This window comes from Cyclopterus lumpus, chromosome 14 (assembly GCF_009769545.1).
Source record: "Cyclopterus lumpus isolate fCycLum1 chromosome 14, fCycLum1.pri, whole genome shotgun sequence".
Taxonomy (NCBI): Eukaryota; Metazoa; Chordata; class Actinopteri; order Perciformes; family Cyclopteridae; genus Cyclopterus; species Cyclopterus lumpus.
Genome location: NC_046979.1, coordinates 12169121 through 12187779, shown reverse-complemented (window position 1 = coordinate 12187779; position 18659 = coordinate 12169121). Strand labels below are relative to the sequence as shown.

Genomic DNA, 18659 nt, shown 5'->3' with positions numbered 1-18659 from the left:
AAAAACAAGCAAATCTCTCAAAATAACAAGTTTATTTTCTGTGGGAGTAATAAAACATCAATAATATTTTGCTTTAAATGGTTGATAGTTTGTGTTCATATTGTGTATTTCCCATTATTATATATCGGCCAGATTCAACTTTACGTACGAGAATACTTGTCACTGTCAAGCCGTCCTCTTCCGAAAGATGAAAATCACAATCCCAGGTTTTGCATAGAAAAACATTGACAGAATTGTTGTTGCATCATCAGAGCTCGACACACCTCTGAGATACCGTATGCCAGTGTAAAGTGCAGAAACAGACAGAGTAAGGCAGAGCGTCGGGTCTAAAACACATCACATCTATTGCTCTAGTGAGAAGGATGGGCAGAGTTAAGCGGTGTAGAGGTCAAGGGGGAAGGAAAAGAGGTAGAGAGAGACTGATGAAGGAACTTGGAAAGAAGGGCACATGTTGGGTAAGTGACAGGGAGAGAGAGAGAGAATGTTTACATTTAATAAGTTTAATGATCAGTTTCAGGAAATAATTACTTTCCAACCAGTGGATATGCAATAAAAAAGACTTTATCCTAAAATACTAAATCCTTGCTGTGCTCACACCAAGCTCAGTTTACCGTTGCTGCATCTCCACTAATATAACTGCATTTAAAACACTGAAACCAAAAGCTTTCCTGAGTCTCCAAAGATCAAATCTGATCATTAGTTTGGTAATAACTGGAAAAGTTAAGACTCAACCTCACTTGAAACTCACATTGATTGTCTCTCTCTCTTTCTTCAGTGCAGCATTACTTGGCCTCACGTTAAATATCCACGTTTATGCTTCTTCTCTGGACGACACTGACAAACATCCACCAGCTGCTGAGTCACTGCAGGATAAACTCTCTTTATCCTTTTCCTCGGTTTCTTTTTTCCTTCCTTCATCCGAGCTATTGTTGCTCTTTGATACATCATTATTTTCATCCTTCTTTTCTGTCTGCAGGAGCTCTTGTTCATCCTTACCTCTTGCCTGATGCTCTTTGTCCTGCTGCTCTGCGTCTGTTTCCCCTGCCTCCTCTGACAAAGAGTACATGTCTCTGGAAATCTCTCCTGCACCTAATGTGGCTTCATTTCCACTCCAGTGGCGTTTCTGGAACAAGCCAACGTCAGCGTTATCTTTGGGGGAATTTACCCTCTGGCTTTTGCTGGAGCTCTCGTCAGAGACCCCGAGTCCGATAAGTAGACCGTTGGAGCTTTCAGGCGGCCTGGGTGAAGCTGTCGAACTACCCTGCTTGAGGATGGATGCAATGAGCTTGAAACGGTTGAGTTTGCTTTTGGCCTGGCTGCTCTGGGGGGAGGGAGAAACCTTCAGCGAGGAGTTGGGGTACGCCAGACTGGACTCCACTGAGCTCCCACTGGCCTTTGCCCCCTGAAGAGCGGGCTTGCCTGTCTTCACCATGCCCATCACCTCATAACGAAAACTGGAGATATCTTGTTTCAGCTCCTGGGAGAGCAAAGCAAAAACAATGACCTAGTTAATTCATGCTTTTTTCATTCGACTATATTTGCAACCGTTGTTGGTATTTTCGGAGCACTCTGTAGAGTATTGATTCAATTTGAACTCAGTCAATACTAAGTGTGTAAAGAGTAATTATTAAAATAATGAGACAGGAATTTCGTTTTCTCACAAAGGATATAAGAACATAGTAATGGCATTTTCAGAGATAAAGAGCAGGACTGTCTGTGCTGACGTTGCCATGATGTCCGTGGACTCCCCCCCCCCCCCCCCCTTGTGTCTTCACTGAACTTTCCCTCATGTCTTTGCTGACTTATTGTGTGGAGTATTTTCTTGGATTATTTTCTGTTCAACCTTCCAGTGGATTACCTTTTTTCCCTTCCCCTGGAGAAGAAGAGTTTTTGGTTTTGTTGGGTTTGATGTTCGATCACCCGTGGACTAAGGGGACACTTTGAGTTTTTTTGTGTTTCTTTTCCCAGCGACTTGTTGTGCTCTAATAAACTACGCCGTGTGTTCGGCTAAAACTAAACCTTCATGTTGTCGTGCGCTTGGGGTCAGAGACAAACCATAACAAATAACAGGGCCTTCTCAGCTGCTGCACCCCCCCCTCTTTCCTTGTGTTTGGAAAATGCCATTTTATTTTATTGCTGACTAGAAATACCATTTTGTAATTCAATCACCTTTAAACCTGAAGTTACTGATTTGTTAGGCTACTCGAGGGTAGCGAACACTGACTCAATCTTTAGTTGATCTGGAAAAATTGTTAGCACACGGTGGCCTATTTACCCACTCAGCAGTTACAAAGCAACTTTAGAATATATGTAAGAAACACTTGATAAATGTGTCCACGAATCATTCTCCTTTAAAAAAAAAAAAAAAGCATAGACCTGAACTCTAACTTCGGAGTCGGGTAATAAATAACTCTCTGTGGGTCGTCACTATGAACAACCCCTGTCACTTAGTCATGTGATCGATTGTTAATACAGCACGAGTATAGACGCCTGTGCTCTGCTCTGTAGGCGCTGTGCCTACCTTGAAGTTCTCCTCGGTCAGGCCTTCTTCTGTCTTAGCATCTCGAATCATGGCGGCCACATAACGTTTCACCAAGTTCCTCAGCACCTCCTACATCGGTGAAACAAAAGGCCTTTGAACACAGTAACATCCTCCGATATTGAATGAAAGTGTTGCTTCAATACGAAACTCACAGTCAGTCATTTAAAAAATGACAAATATATACGCACAAAAGGAAACACATTTCAAGCTGCATCTCAAATAGAAATGCTACAATAACCTCCTGCGGATATGGACAAAACGGAAGTCATCTACAGAGAATGGTGATGAACATCCCACTGGGTGTAAATGTTAGGCCTATTGTGTGAGACATTGCAAACGCATTCTATTGACAGATGGTAAGTGAAAGTGCAGAAAGGCGTTGAGGAGCGCTGTGATCTCTCTCACACACACACACTAGCAGAGAACAGTAATCGTTTTCAGTTTGCTTTGAAAAAGATGACATTTACCTGGTACTGATGGTTTATCCTCAGGTTCTCTGCTGCTCGCCTCTGTACATAAAGCAGATGCCAGAGAGGATGAGTTAGCAAAAGAGTGGCAGGTGAGAGAAAGGGCATATTTACTTTTTCGACACGGTATCACACATTTGTATTACACTTTGCTATCTGTAGGTCTCACTGCATATGGACTCTGACTTTTTGCAGCATGAGACAAGAGAGACTTGTGCTCGGAAATTATATTTATGGTTTCTACTTTGAATTGATAGCATTTAGAGGGCTCACAGGCTCAAAGGGATAACACCCGACTTACTCCGAGACTTCCAAAGGTCTCAGGGCGCTTGGCTCTTGTCCTCTTGCACACTTGTCTCTTGATCCAGCATATGAGGTACCAGAATGATTTGGGGCTGGGGATGATGTTGAACGGGGCTGGCAGAGTGGCCCCTTCTTCAAAGTAACTCATCCACAGCTTTGTCCTGGCAAACTTCCACTCAATGTCTGCATGATCCTGAAACCGAGATTAAGAGCGCGTGAAAAGCGCAACACACACACACACACACATGATCTATTCCACACACTCATGCAGCTCTTTGTTCACAGGGTGTTTCATTTGCGCTCACAGCAATGTGCTGGTAGGAGTTGTTCATCATGGCTATGAGCATGTTCAGGAGCACCACCAGTGAGATGATGTTGTAGGTGCCGAACATGGTGGCGCCGACAAACTCAGTGAACTGATGGTCAGCATCCACGTTGGTCACATAGAGGCTGATCAGACCAAAGATTGACCAGAAGAGAGACTGCAGTGTCTCAAATAACCTGCAAGGGAAACATATGTGCTACTCAAAGTCTGCAAAAACATCGCTTTCTTTGCCACTAAACTCAACAGCATCACACATCAAGACTACGCACACAAGCAAGTTTAGATTCACGTGAACTCACGTGGAGAAAGCGTTATTCTGCTCCACACAGCGGATGCCTTTGCATTTCCCCTTCTCATCTGAAGCCTTGGTCTCGTAGTAAAAGTACAGCTGGTTCAGCCCGTTAGCAAATGCAAGTAGGACCTTGAGAAAGAGAGAAGAGAATGTGTGTGCCAAGTGGATGCAATTATTTAAGCCAATCCATGTGCTCTCTGCAAGACTATATTCCCGTCTGTGTGCAAACATTTGTGTGTTTACCAGACAGTAGATGAAGAGGAACTTCAGGATGTCCAGCAGCATTCGCCCCAGTGAGATCTGCAGTGGCCCCAGATGAGAGTTGGCTGTGAACAGCGAGATGAGGCGCAGGGAACTGAAAATGTTTGCTATGGCGAACACTGCCTCTGCCACTAGTGTTGGGTGCCACATCTCCCACTGGTTCCTCGGTTTACTACCACTGTACTGAACAGGACAGAGGATGGAAACATATAAAGGGAGAACACAGTAAAGTTACACTGCACTCGTCTATTTGACTTCCATTCATAGTTAATTGGTTACCTTTGTGTAGGCTACAATCTTTAGGGAGATGGTGGCCAGGTAAAGAGAGTTCATGACAAAGTCCATCAGGTTCCACCAGTCATGGACGTAGTCTTGGAAACCACCATCCCACATTTGTTTGATCTCTGCCCAGATAAATCCTGTCAATACAGAGATTGTTCTGTTCAATAAATATCCTCATACCATGGACACGGCGAGCAGGTAATATTCTAAAAGTAATTGTTGCATCCGAGGTTGTGAAGTCACGTTTATTTCCTGCATAGACATCTTCATGGGAGTGGGGGTTCACCATCTCAGTTTGGCATGTTTGCATGCTGACGTTAGACCGGCCCTAATCAGTACAGCCAATGTATTGTTCATAAACCAAATACAAATTGTGACTTGATGCTGGAGCTAGATAAACAGTCCAGCGATCAAAAAGGTGATGACAATTCATTCTGCGAGACAATTTTATTGCAATACAATCAATAGTCGTAGAGAGACTGGGGATCACTAAAGTCAATAGGATACATGAGACTCATTTCACTCACCCAGCACCCAGGGGAGGATCATCCACTCCACAGTGGTTGGTGCAGGGCCCTGTCTGTCCTGCCTGTCCTGCTCTGTGGTGACAATGTGCTGGGAGGCGAGGAGCAGCAGGAACAGGAAGGTCAGGTAGGATGCAGTGTGGCAGATGAACTTGATGAAGGGCTTGCGGATGAAGAGGCCGTGGCGACTCTTAGGAGCGATGAGGTACCAGAGAGCAAACACAGGGTAGAGGAGGCCGATGAAGACGCAGGTGAAAAACTTCCCGGCCCAGTGGCGTCGCCTCCAGCCGGGGAACTCATCGTACCACCGGGACGCCAAAAGCTGCTGGCAGTTTGGCTGAGCTACAAACTGAAAGAAATAAGGAGAGAGAGCTATACGTTTCTGTTTGATCCATGGAGATAAAAATAACTCCCCGCACTCTAATCTAAAAAGGTAGGATTCAGCATCCTCAGCCTGAGGCTATTAAGTGGTTTTACACAGAACGTAATGCCCTAGTGACTTTGTGACGGAATTAGCAACTGCAGCAAGTTCCTGTTCAGAGCATAGAAACGTAGGAGTGGGATGTGTTGGTGGTGTCAAAATGTAAAGAGTAATCATAGACACAAATGTATATTTTAGAGGGAAATCAAGGAAAGGCTGTTTTTAAAGAAAGATAACTTTATACAGACTGTGAGGTCAGTAAAAAACACTCTTAAAGGAACTATGAGTCTTGTTTAGATGACTGCATTGCATTTCTCAATGATTTTCCTGAGATAAAAACACAGTACTTCTTCCCGAGATGTCTGAATAACGCAACAAGATTATTGAAAAATGTTTGCAACATGATTCAACATGTGGGAAATAGATTGTATTCTTTTCTTTTGTGTGGCTTGTTTGAAGTGTTGTGATGTTGTGGGATCAATACCAGATGTGACTGCTGGAATGAAAAGAAGAAAGGAAAATATTGTGGAGGTTATTGCAGTGTTGTGAAATATTACGTTGAGCCTTTATATTAGAGTCAAAGTGTGGACCAGCACCGTTGGGTGCCAATTCACCAACTCTGCAGCCTTGTTACCATGGGAACCAGAGATCCGTAACGGTGTTGGGGTCTGGAGTAGAACTGCTCATATTTCCATACTTCAACTACAGTGTTGCCACAAAACTTGAGAGGAAATGCAGAAGAGAGAGAATATAGGAGGAGATGTATTTCATGGATGGGTGGAGAAGAAGAGAGAGAGAGAGATAATATGATCAATGATACAGCTTCAACTCTTTGTATCGACATAAACTGACAATGGAAGAATAAAGAGTGAAGGAAAAAAGCTCCCTTAATGATTCTTTCTTTTCATAATCCTTTGAAATTGAACCTTATTATAGACAAGATGGCTAACCTCGTTAAGTTGCAACCAAAGTCTGAAGTAGACCCATGGGTGCAGGCTGAGTCTTGTAATGAAGTACTTTATCCCAGTAAATAATACAATAAAAAAGAGACATTGTTTTAAATTCTGCAGCCACTATAGCTTTGATAGTTTATGACACAACCATTCATCAATAAAACATGTTCCTTTTTAGCCATTATTCCTTGTCAGTTCATTATTCCTACTTGATACTATGATAGTTAACAAAAGGCACTTGAGATGCCTGATGTCTTGCATGAAACATTAAACGCTGACAGCGATGCTAATGAGGTCAGAAAGTAAGCTAATTAGCACTATAATTAATAAAATGTAGCAATGCTGTGTGAGCACATGAGCTGTAATAATAATGTAATCTTCACATTGAGATTATGTACCTTTACAAGATCAATATGTGGTTTGTATAATATTTTCCTTTTGTTTATAGAACGCAAACGTGATCTGTCATCATACAGATACATGTTATTATTCTTCCCTTTATTTACACTGCTGTAACATTTTAATGACTTACATTCATTAAGAACAGCTTCTTTCCAATACAAACCTCTCTTTCTACTGTCTTTTCTTACCAGAAAGAAATCCAAACATGTCTGTTATTTCACCCTTCCTTTGTCTGTAAAATCACTGCCAAAACTCAGCTTTAATAAAGTGTCATGTTTGCCTGAGGTGGCTTGTTCACACAACTCAACCAGAGTCCCTCCTGGTCTTACGTCCCATTGAGAGAGTGCACCTCTCCAAGCTTTCCTGCCTCTCTCCACTGTCAACAATCCAAAAGGGCGAGGACAGGATGAAACTATCAATCTGAGGATGTTTTCTAGCCCTGCAGCATCACCAACATGAAAGCTCTGCTGAAACTCTTCTGCTCCGCTTTCACAGACAATCGCTGCCAGGCATACAACTTTCAGCGGCCTCCTTTTTGTTGTGTGATTGGCTTTGATGATAGTGGAAATACAAATGTCAAATATACCAAGATAATCTACCCAATCTGATCACCTTTGCTTGCATGGTGTTATGTTACGAGTTTCCCTGTAGGATATAGTTATCGTCCATCCATTCATCATTTGTTACAAGTTACCTCACCATGATGTACACTAACAAAAAAGATTTCTGAATCAACCCACACACTGACGGTCACACGGTCTCAAGCTTACAAACAACTGGGTGTTATAGCACAAAAGCTGGTTCACCTAGAAAAAGGTGTCCCTGCATGTGTACCTTTATATCATGAACTAAGATGTGCAGTAACAATCACATGACATAAAGCACAACAAACTCAGAGTGAAGAAACTGGCTACAGTATGGGAGAGATTATTCTAAATAAAAAAATAACAATTTGCATTGCATTAGGATCAAGTGGAGTTACCTCTTTTAAACTGAAGGCTCAGCATTGCTCAACACTGAAGACTGAACTGGGAAGACAGATCTTTCTGTTGCAGTGAATACGTGCAGAGTGTTAATGGTCCTTTACTGCATAAGACTTATTCGTCTTAGTGCAATGCTATCTCCATGTGATGGAGGCAATAAAAACATATTGAATTACCGCATTGCAGTATGTGTGATACATCACAAGGGGGCAACGTCAAACTACAGCATGTTACTTCTCACAATTTCAAACACGAAAGAGGCAATCTGCCTCCGCTCACACTGTGAATCCTAAATGTACTCACCTACATTTTTACAAATGAGAGTAATCCACTGCTGAAACCCTCAGGGAGTTAGATGGGATAATCTGCACTTTATTGTGATACTGATCATATTTGTCTGATTTGGCCTCCCGCTGCATCAAAGCGTAGACCGCTCTGTTTGAGCTGCTCTTTAGACCGGAGGCCTGTGGAGATTTCTTTTTAGACCATTATAAATTGCATTTCTAAACCCTGGGTACATAGGGGAAGAAAAAACGACAAACACGCACAGATAAGGATAAATACCCCAAAAACGTAAGCGAGCGTTCATGCACACAACACACATAAGAGGGATAAGAGTTGAAATGTTGTCAGCTTTTTTCAGCTGAGGGTCAAAAACATGCTCCCTGTGACTCACGTTCCCACTCATCTACAGCCAGTATTATTTAAAAAAAAAAAAGTAAAATCATACATTCGGGTTGAGTGTCATGCCAATTATAAGAGCCTGAGTGTTTGGGAAATTGCTGAAAGAGATTTCTTTTTTTAATCACACCACAGACAAAATACCCTGAACACACTGCTCTCTGCAGAAACAAGCCTTTCCAGTCTAACTAAGGGGGGCTTAAAGATCATATGTCACAGGCACAAAGCAATCACTTTAAATCCCTCTGAGTGTGAGTTTGTACAGTTACTCCATACACATTTGCTTCTCAGGGGATTGCAGCAGAAAACATTTTGATATTGAGATTTCCACTGCAAATTCTCATTTAGGTGGCAATTCTTTGGTCAAAATCCTATAAGCCACGTAAGACTTCACACAATTTACACACTTTAAACTATAAACTATTTAGTGAAGAAATATCCCACAACATACTACACCTTCTAGCACAGCGCTGCCAAGACAACTGGTATTACTGTTAATAAAATATTTGCTTGTGAATTTATACAGTTTCACCCAGCCTCCATTCCAGTATCTTCACTCCATATACTACAAAGGTAAAACCAGGAGCTCCATTACTATATATTCTGCGAGAAATCTGTAAATCAAGTGATCAAAGATTATATTTTGGGAATTAGTTAGAAATTAACTTGGAAACAGGCTGTAATGTGTTTAAATGCTTTCGCTGCAATTTCGGATTTTCACTTGTTAACTTTACAAAGAAAAGATAACTTTGGATCGTTCTATATTTAATACACTACAGCACTCTATAACAGTTTCTAGCAACACTTGCACGAGGCCCAATGAGTATCTCTAACAGAACATCTTTACCTTGAAATGACTGCTAAACAATCTGAGGAGCTCGGTCATTTATCATTTAAAAAGGACAGCTGGGTGGATTGTTTGCCATATCATGAGACACGGTCCTCAGTCAAAGTCCCAGTGCAATCAAAGGGTGTTATAGATAGGATGCAGGAAAAGGGCATATTGGGACATCTTCTGAATAATGAAAGAAACCGGGGAGAAGGGATGTGTTGAGACAGTTGAGGCAGCGGCAGCAAGAGGGGATGATTGCTTACACTTTTGTGAAATGAGGGACAACAGAGAGGTCAGGGTAAGAGGACAGGGGACTGTCCATCATCATGTACACCTGTTGCTCTACTTCCAATTGTCCTTTTGAGACTCAACATGCTCACTCGCCCACCTGTGTCTGATGCGCAACAACTAGATGGATGAGGGAGGGAAGAGCAGAGTCATAAATCGAGACGCCTCCAAAAGTGCATCTGCTCTGAGCGAAGACAGATGAATGAATTATGAAAACGCTCCTGGGAGTAATGTGTTGGCTCCCTCATCATTTTGCTTCACCTTTTTATTCAGTGGAACTCTTATTTGACCCCTTTCTTGTTGCCTGAGGAAACCATCAGCCATCCCATGACTAAGCAATGCTATAATCGGGCTCATTACATCCCATTAAACCTAGAAGAACAGCTAATGCATCAGTTAGATGATTTTTTGGTAACACTTTTATATTCACCCAGAGCACTCTTTAAACAGGTGCTGTACAAGTACTTCATTGTAAAGTGATTACAGCCATAACTAAATAATTACAAAAGAATCAGTATGCAGATGAATGGTCTTGTCTTACTCATCAATAACAATTATAACATTGATGGGGTGTGAACAGTTTACTACCTAAATCTGAAAAAGGGAAAAATCCAGCCAGAACAAATTGTATCCATACTGAATGTTCATATACTTATCACATATTAGGAATTAAAATGCACCTTTTAATTAGCTTTTTGTACCAATTATTCTCTATACCTGACAAACATGTACCACACAACGGAAACAGTGGACTGTTCAGGAAAAATTTGCTTTGGAGTTATCAGGTTTGAACCATTTCCCTCATATTTATTCATAAGTGTGTTTGAAATGCAATTGAGGTCCTCCAGAGTTGCTGAATCAAATGGTCCAATTTATTGGCTAGCTTCGTGAAACTGAAATGATCACTTAATTCATGCCTGTTTGCCTGCACATTAAACCCAAATGTACTGTACATGTTGTGCATCAAATATCACAGACTATTATAGAGCATGTATGTTTAACTGGAACTAGAAATTCAGCAACAGGCTTTTGCCTTTTCAGCGACATAATGCCTGACTTGATTTGAATGAATAAACAACATTTTGTGTCGCTATCTACGTGTTATTTTAACGAAGAAGACATCCTGAATCAGCAGCTACAGTTTCAAGTTTAACATGAAATCAAGTGTTACCTTGCAATTGTAATGCTTTGGTAATGCAATTCAAGCTTTGCATCTCTTAAGCCGCCAAAGCCAAAACAGATACAATCGGTAAGACTCTCCGGCATCTACAAGCTGTACAGTAGATAGCGTAGTAAACAATACTCAACAGAAGATATGAATACGAGAAATGAATACGAGAAGTCTGGGGGGGAAAATAAGAAGATTTCTTATATCTTTCCATAAAATAAAGACGTAACTTTTTCTGTGTCATTGATGTTTACCATTCCGTTCCATTATCCAAACCGCTTATTCTATTTAGGGTCGCGGGTCGCTGGAGCCGATCCCAGCCGTCATTGGGCGAAGGCAGGGTGCACCCTGGACTGGTCGCCAGTCCATCTCAAGGCACATAGAGACAGACAACCAGTCACGCTCACATTCACACCTACGGGCAATTTAGAGCCTCCAATTAACCTGAGCTGCATGTCTTTGGACTGTGGGAGGAAGCCGGAGAACCCACAGGGAACCCACGCTGACACGGGGAGAACATGCTAACTCCACACAGAACTGCCCGTACCGGGAACCCTTCTTGCTGTGAGGCGACCAAATATTATGTTTCACGCATGTTTTACCTCTTTTTGGTAGTACTTGATAGCTAGTTTGAGTCTTGCCAGGTCATTGTTGCCCTCTTCATCCAATAAGTTGATGTCATCTTTGTAGTTGAGGACCATCTCCAGCTCTCTGGAGCTTCTGGTCTGGTCCAACAGGTCCTTGGCAAACTGTTTACATTGCTGAGACAGCTCCTCATACTCGGATTTGAACTCATTCTCCACCTTAAAAACAGTGTACAAGAAAATATAGCGCTAAACACCAAGAGTCCTGGCAGCTGAACTTTAAGTCAATATATTGAACAAATGTTGAGTTCTGGTCTAAAAAGTGCTGTTTCTAAATTGAATCTTAGTTCTAGGAATTGGATCTGGAAAATTAACTTTGGGTTCATAATATTTCATCTAGAAATATAATAAACTATAAGCGATAAGAAGCCAGTATTCAATATTTCCATTATTTCTGTGAACTGTCATCGCTGACCCGTTTCATTATTTTTTATCAGATGCTATATCCCCAAGAGCAATTTATATTAATGCTGGGCTAATAAATGGAAAAGGCCATTGAATGTTACATCATGGTATCATGAGAGGGCACAGGCAGGTTGATTAATGCAACGTAATCAAATCCTAGGAAAGGACGTTCCTCACCTTGCTCAGCTCCTGCAGCTCCCAGCTGAGCCTGAACGCAGTGAGGAAGGGGTCCTCGCTGGAGAGCGCAATTAGCGAGGGACTTGACAGCGCTTTGTAGATATTGAGGCGGGAACGCGAGTGCCGCAGGCTGTCCACGTCTGAACTGGACACGCACTCCACACAGTTACAGCGCACCTGCAGCGTCAAACAACGCATGGACAGATATTAATGAGGCTTCCCAGTATTTCCTAATAAATCAGGTTTCGGTCGTGCAATGCAAGCGCTGTATCCATTATGTCAATACTCTAGTGTATACTATGTAACTACCTTACTCAAGATACAAATTGCTGCTGTTGAGTAAAAATCTAGTAGTGTATCATCTGAATCTATGATATTTATTGACTCATAAAACACCTTCATAACCCCACTGGACGTAGTGTCAAAACTGCTCTTTAATCCTTCTGCACATAAGACTTTTGTTTGCTCCCAGAACATTTGTTGATATTTTGGCGATACACTGATAATAAAAAAATAAAAATGGTATACCCACCTCATGAGGCTGCGGCATAGATACACCTTTCTGCACCAGAAGCTTGATAATTTCATAGTTGTTGGTGTGCGCAGCGAGGATGACGGGAGTGATGTCAGGGGTGAAGTCAGAGAACTGCTTGTCCAATAAGATAGGAGGAACCTTTCAGAGAGAGCAGAGCAGAACAACTTTAACACAAATATTGAATGAAGCTTTCAAAGCTGTATATTTGGCATTGGCCATTATGTGATCTATTACCAATTTAAAGACCTCAGATTTTTCCTTCTGCCAGGTTTAACTGACATGCTCAGCGCACAGTGGAAGTGCAGTAATTGGTTTGGTTAAACACAGCTGAAAAGATCTCCTGTTTGCCTCAGAGAACAGTTCAAAGGTCTTTACAGTAAAGTTAAAGGAAACTTTGTGAAAAAACATTCAAGCGGCAGTGAAAACAGTTCAAATGGCGGCATAGAGTGGTGCCCTCGGTCAAAGTCACAGACACAATGCCTTCCATATCAAGAGAGCTGTAAAGGGTGTAGGCCAAATCATAATAAAAAAGCATCAGTATTTTTCACACATTTCACAGGGAATCATTATGTTCAGAAAGAAACCCATTCCACCTATTCATCTAATCACCCACTCCAGCTAAGCCCTTTTCGCTATTCCCATGTCATTCAGCGGGTATGTACGGCTGCGGGCTGCCGAGTAAGCCGGCCCTTTTCACTTCTTTTAATTGAAGTACTATTATCTGATTCTGCGGTGAGAGAAAAAAGAAAGAGAGAGACAGAATCGTCAGAGGATTGTTGGAGGATAACCGTGTGAAAGGTTAGGACCTATTTAGAAACTTGATATAAGACAGAGGAAAGATATAAGGGGATAGTGGAGTGAGAGAGTGAGAAAGACATGAAAGTCTAGCACCATAAAATAAGGTCCTCTTTAAACTGTAACGCAACCATGGAAGTGTAACAGCTGTGTTGCTGTGTAACAATTTGATACGTTGTAATGTCAAATGTCAAAACTTTGTCAAGCCGTTTACTCATACATTACATTAACTCACATATTCCAATGTCCTTATTAATACTCAGTGTTTGTGTTGACATAAACCCTTGAAAACTGACAATTAGTGTATTTCAAGGGACAGTCAAAGGGTTTGACAAACTAAAAAAACTGGCAATATGCTGATATTGGTATCTCAGAGGCAACCGGAGGCCTTCTACTGGCAGCTTTCTACACAAGAAGCCATACGTGGCAGTAAAACACTGTTTGGTGACAAGGGAAAAGTGGAAAAAAGACCTGTGAGAGCTTTTATGAGAGTCTTACTGTGAGTGGATCCACTTAATAGGAAAGTTGAGTAGGAAACAGTGATGTAAATCGATATGCAGCACTGTTTCCTGTATTGATTGATTTAATAGGGACATACACTGTAGCTACTCTTGCCATCATGGGGGGCAGCACGACAAAGCATGAAATAACTAGACTTAGATTGTACAGCCATGTTCTCTGTGACACAGCAGTGCTTTGAGCTAATAGTAACATAAGCATGCTAACAAGCTCACAGACGCATGACAAAAAAGAAATACAATGCGAGGCTCGTGGTGGTTTTAGAGAGAAAGTCAGTGTATCACCAAAGTCATTCACATTCATCCTCTGGACGCCACAGATATCTGTCGACTTTGTCCCAATCCATTTGGTAGATATTGATAAATGTCCTTGAATAAGTGAACACTTTGTCCTGCTGGTGGCACTAGATGAAATGTCAGGCAAGGGATCACCAACATCTTTAGAATTAATCCTCTGGACCATGCAGGATGTCATATACATCCATCAAACGGTTGTTGAGATAAGTCTGAACCAAAGTGGAAAACTAACTGACCAACCTCCAATAGAGCCATTCATAGAATATAGATTTCATTTGAATAAAAGACTGAGGTTAACTGTACCACAGTCTGTTTGAGAAATGTTTCACTTTAAAGTATATCATGAATAGAAACATGAGTAGTTTCAGTGAAACTCTTTGAGAAACAACCTATGAATAATTGTTAAGCAGGGGATTTGTTCGTTTTCTCAAAAAGGTTTCATCATCCGTATTGCACCCAAAAGTCATTTTAAATGTGGGACTTGTGTCATTTAATCTTAGAGCAGCAGCAACTACAGAGAGTACCACAGAGACACGTCTGAAAGTCGTCATATTTCGCAGAGGAGGGTGATCTAATAAGCTATATACTCTGTTCTGAGGTGGAGGAGGAGGGACATCAAATAATCTACATCAAACAGCCTTGGCCTATGCCCGAGCACGGAGCAGGCTAGATGTGAAGTTATGATAATAATGGAGAAAAGAAATTTAATTATAACCCACTTGTCCGTGTAATGCATACAGTATGTGTTACTCATATTAGGATGAGGCATGCACCGTCACATTAATTAGGATACACAGTGTTTCCTTTCTTTACACTGTGCTCCTTTTCCAGCCTCCCCACCTGTCGTCTTCCAGAATCAAAGATGCTGTTTAGATCAAAATGGAATAAAATGGGACACTGAGCAGTCCTGTTTTTGAGTGACAATGCAGAAAACAAACTTTCTGGATTCAAGCAAGCATGATTATGCTTATTATGTTATATGAAAGAAGGAGAGGGATTTCCTTACATAACTATCTTCATGCACACATCTAGTTTGCAGAGTAACCCATGAAACAATGAGCAAAATATGAAAAGAATGAAGAAAAAAAAAAGAACGAAAAAAAACAACCTACAACACAGAAGCACCCTAAGGCCTTCAACTTGAGCTCCAGTGTCTGTGCCTCTGACAGATGCATATCTGTGCTCAGAGGATAATACATGAAGCTGTTTAAAATGCTGATATCCAGTGCACTCCTCAGTGGAAAACAAATAAGCCACGACACTTGAGAGATTATTACACGCATAATTCAGACAGCCTGCGAAATAAGAAGACAAACACACTCAAATCCAACAAGGCATATATTCATCTTCTTATTAATAAATCTCAGAGAAGACAATGGCAACAGATTTAATGTATTTTTCCCAGACAGCCTTTTTAATATAATCGATGAGCTTCTCTTGAGGAAATTTTCACAACCTACTCATGTGATGGGAAGAAGCATAAGTAGGTTGAGCAATGGAGCATGTGGAGCAAATGCATCCCCACAATTCAATTAGGGGGAGCAAAGTTATAGTTTTGCTTCGCCACATTTGTGAGTAAATGTTTGCCAGCGAAGCCCAGCAAATGTGAGCCCTCTGAGAGGACACGATTCTTCTGTGGGGATAGGACATTCACAAAACAGCTCAGTCGGCTCCTTTAAGGCTATCTTGCACGGGCTATTTTGTTGATTATATTTTTGGGGATTATTTGGGACGTAGTGTGTAAACACATATGAACACAGTTTCCTTTTTCAAATGCAACATCTTTTTATGAGTTTACCTTCACTTAAAGCTAGAGTTGGTCATTTCTTCAAAAACAAGCAATCATTAAATCAAATGCATTGAAAAAAGAAAAAGAAATTCGGGTATCGGTGGCAGTCGGAGTATTACTAAGGCTGCTGAATCATTTCTTCCTCCTTTTCTGGGCGACGGCTCCCAGAACCTCGACAATTTTGTATTTTTCCAGGTGTTCTCCCCCCTTTAAAAGCATAACCAGGCGCTCATGAGTAGAAGCACTATTTTACAAAGACATTAAGCGAAAAGCGGCGGCTGATAGATGTCACAGCTGAGGGGTTTGGGACGGATATTTTTGGCCTCTGTATCTCATTCTCTCTCCATCTCTCTCCATTTAACAAACAAGCCTGAGCTATCTCTCGTGCTCTTTTGTTCCCTAATATATGCTTCCGTTCCCTTTCCTTTCATTTTCCCTTTTCCCCTCCTATTTCACTACATATTATCAAACACAAACGCACAGGAATAACATCCTCCCCCTTCAGTTGATCGATGACGCCAAAAACATCTGCTCCTTTGTGGTTTATGGTTTGTTGCTGCTGAGAACTGAGGAAAAGAGCAAGTGCATGGTCCAGTGTGTACAGTATGTGCATCTGTGGCATGGACAAGAACAAGAAAAGGCTCCTTAGGTTGAGAAAGGAGCACCAATCTCAAATTAATTACACTGTATTTGGTTTTTGATGATAGCAATTAAAGCTCTAAACGAGAGGAAGGCTTTGTTTAAGAGCAGCAGCAATCCCAAGATAAAATTCTTCTTACACTGTATCTTTGTATAAAATGTTCGACAACTTATTTTTTCTCAGTGAACATACTCATTAAATGTCTTTCTGTAAGACCGGTTTATTTTACAAAAGACAGTACAAGTCTTATTTAGGCAGCCTTTTGAAGTGGCAGCTTTGGTTGTTTCCAACTATACCGGATCAATTATTTGAGACGGTATAAAAAGGTTCAGGAAACTGCATTCAGCTTGTGAGCTGCATTGTTCTATAGGATTTGAGTTATTCATTTACTTTTATAAATAACTGATCATACATGTTATGATAAACAGAACATGTGCTATGAGTCTGTCCAATGTCATATTCTCTTGGATAAAAGGTTATTATACCTTTAAACCCAAATAGGATCACACACAGTGTATCAACGACCAAAAATATAAATTAATTGGTGCTAAACTGAAAAAAAGGAATGGACTTATTTTTTTTATTTTATTTGGAGAAAGTAAATGTCAACAATCCTCGTTCCTCTCCCAGTGCCTTGCCAGCAGCTCACTGCCTGTGCACTGACACGGTCCTTCCTCATGAATAAAGCACTCTTAATTTAAAACTTCTTCCATCCCCTCCTCACCTGCATGCCACCACTAGGCTTCTTGTGATTTAGCAGCAGCTCCACAGCTCCCACCACTTCCTTTCGGATCGCGTGCAGCAGGGCATCGCCGACGTAGACGCTAAAGCTCAGCAGGAGTTCGATAATTTCCAGGTTCTCGTTCTCAATGGCAATAAGCAGAGCCGTGCGGCCGAGGGGGTCGATGCAGTTGATGTTGATTTTGAAATAGATCTCGGCCTCCTGGCAAAATAGGGTTATGATTGAAAGTCAGGGTTTGATTAAAACGTTACTCTGGGACTTTGTTAAACAGAATCAGTGATTAGAAGGGGAATTAGTAATTGAGAGCAAATACACATTGTTTTTTTTAAATGTTAACACCTCACACCTTTCAGATCTGACAGAGCACCTCGTGTCTCCAGAGTTGTGCTCTGAGAGAGCAAACAGGCACCCACAGGTACTGTAGGACTACCAAACAGCTGGTGTCTAGCAATATTATGCGTCTACTCAAAGTCTGACACCTGGAATAATTGAGGATAATCATGGCTGCACATTTTACCCATACATCATCTAATATTTTCTAAATCAATCCAATTAGATTAAGGTTTTAATTCCCATTCAACCATTCATAATTTAGAGGTTCAGTGGCTGTATGTATCACATTATCCATTCTTCAATGGACTTATACACACACACACACACACACACACAAACCTCCAGAGCCTGTTTGACACTAGCATAGTCTCCCTTCTCCACAGCTCCAAGGTAGGCTTTCTCCAAAGGTGACAGCTCCGACTCAGACCTCACAATCCTCAGCGGGATGCGGTCCCGGTACGAGGAGCTGTCAGTCCGCCGGTAGTACAGCTGGGACATCTCCCTGGGCTTCAGCTTACCAGCACTCTGCAAACACTGCAGCTGCTGCCAATCTGGGGGATTTCACACTAGAGGGGACAGGAACCAAAGTGTGAAAGGAAGAAGACATGTTGTTGGTATTGATTTTCACAAGAAAGAAAAGATGAGAAGACGACAGGAGCAGAGGTGAGTGGATCATATAGACAGAGTGAGGAAGCTGAAATGGATTCTTGAATGAATGACTTAATGTCATTAATGATGCTTGCTAATTGATTGACATCAACCGACTTAGTGGTTGCCTGGTGACAGCAACATGATGCTTTCAGCACTGCAGTTTCACAGAAAGAAGCCGTCAAGGTGACTGTCTCCTAACAAGGCAACGGTCAAGATCTCTGTCATCTGGCAGTGGTGAGATCTGTTATAATGAAATAGTGAACGTGAAGAGAAGATGGGGAAATTGTGTTCACGATTACATAAATAAGTAGCATTCGTAAACTGTTTCTGCGAAGTGAATCCTAAAAATTAAGCAACGGTTTGGATGTCCTCAGACTATGCAATGAGCTCATTCTAAAACAAGTGAGTT

At 41.4% G+C, this 18659-nt stretch overlaps 1 protein-coding gene across 1 annotated transcript; it reads right to left on the bottom strand.

Annotated features, from left to right (window-relative positions):
* Positions 1–811: 811 nt before the first annotated feature.
* On the bottom strand, positions 812–18097 carry trpc4a (transient receptor potential cation channel, subfamily C, member 4a). Its single transcript, XM_034550129.1, has 14 exons — positions 17939–18097; positions 17249–17467; positions 12483–12623; positions 11951–12127; positions 11327–11527; positions 5000–5345; positions 4470–4609; positions 4173–4373; positions 3937–4058; positions 3618–3813; positions 3311–3505; positions 3010–3051; positions 2522–2611; positions 812–1477 (listed from the first exon to the last, which is right to left on the bottom strand). Exons 1-14 carry the CDS (start codon positions 18095–18097, stop codon positions 812–814), a joined length of 2895 nt encoding a protein of 964 aa, XP_034406020.1.
* Between the last annotated feature and the right edge of the window lie 562 nt (positions 18098–18659).

Bases quoted from the DNA above. Each gene is read 5' to 3' on its own strand.
- trpc4a (XM_034550129.1), bottom strand. From the start codon at position 18,097: ATGTCCCAGCTGTACTACCGGCGGACTGACAGCTCCTCGTACCGGGAC. The intron at 5,346-11,326 runs GTAAAACATGCG...TATTTCTTTCAG, and splicing joins TCAAGTACTACCAAAAAGAG to TTTGTAGCTCAGCCAAACTG. The intron at 4,374-4,469 runs GTAACCAATTAA...TGTCCTGTTCAG, and splicing joins AGATTGTAGCCTACACAAAG to TACAGTGGTAGTAAACCGAG.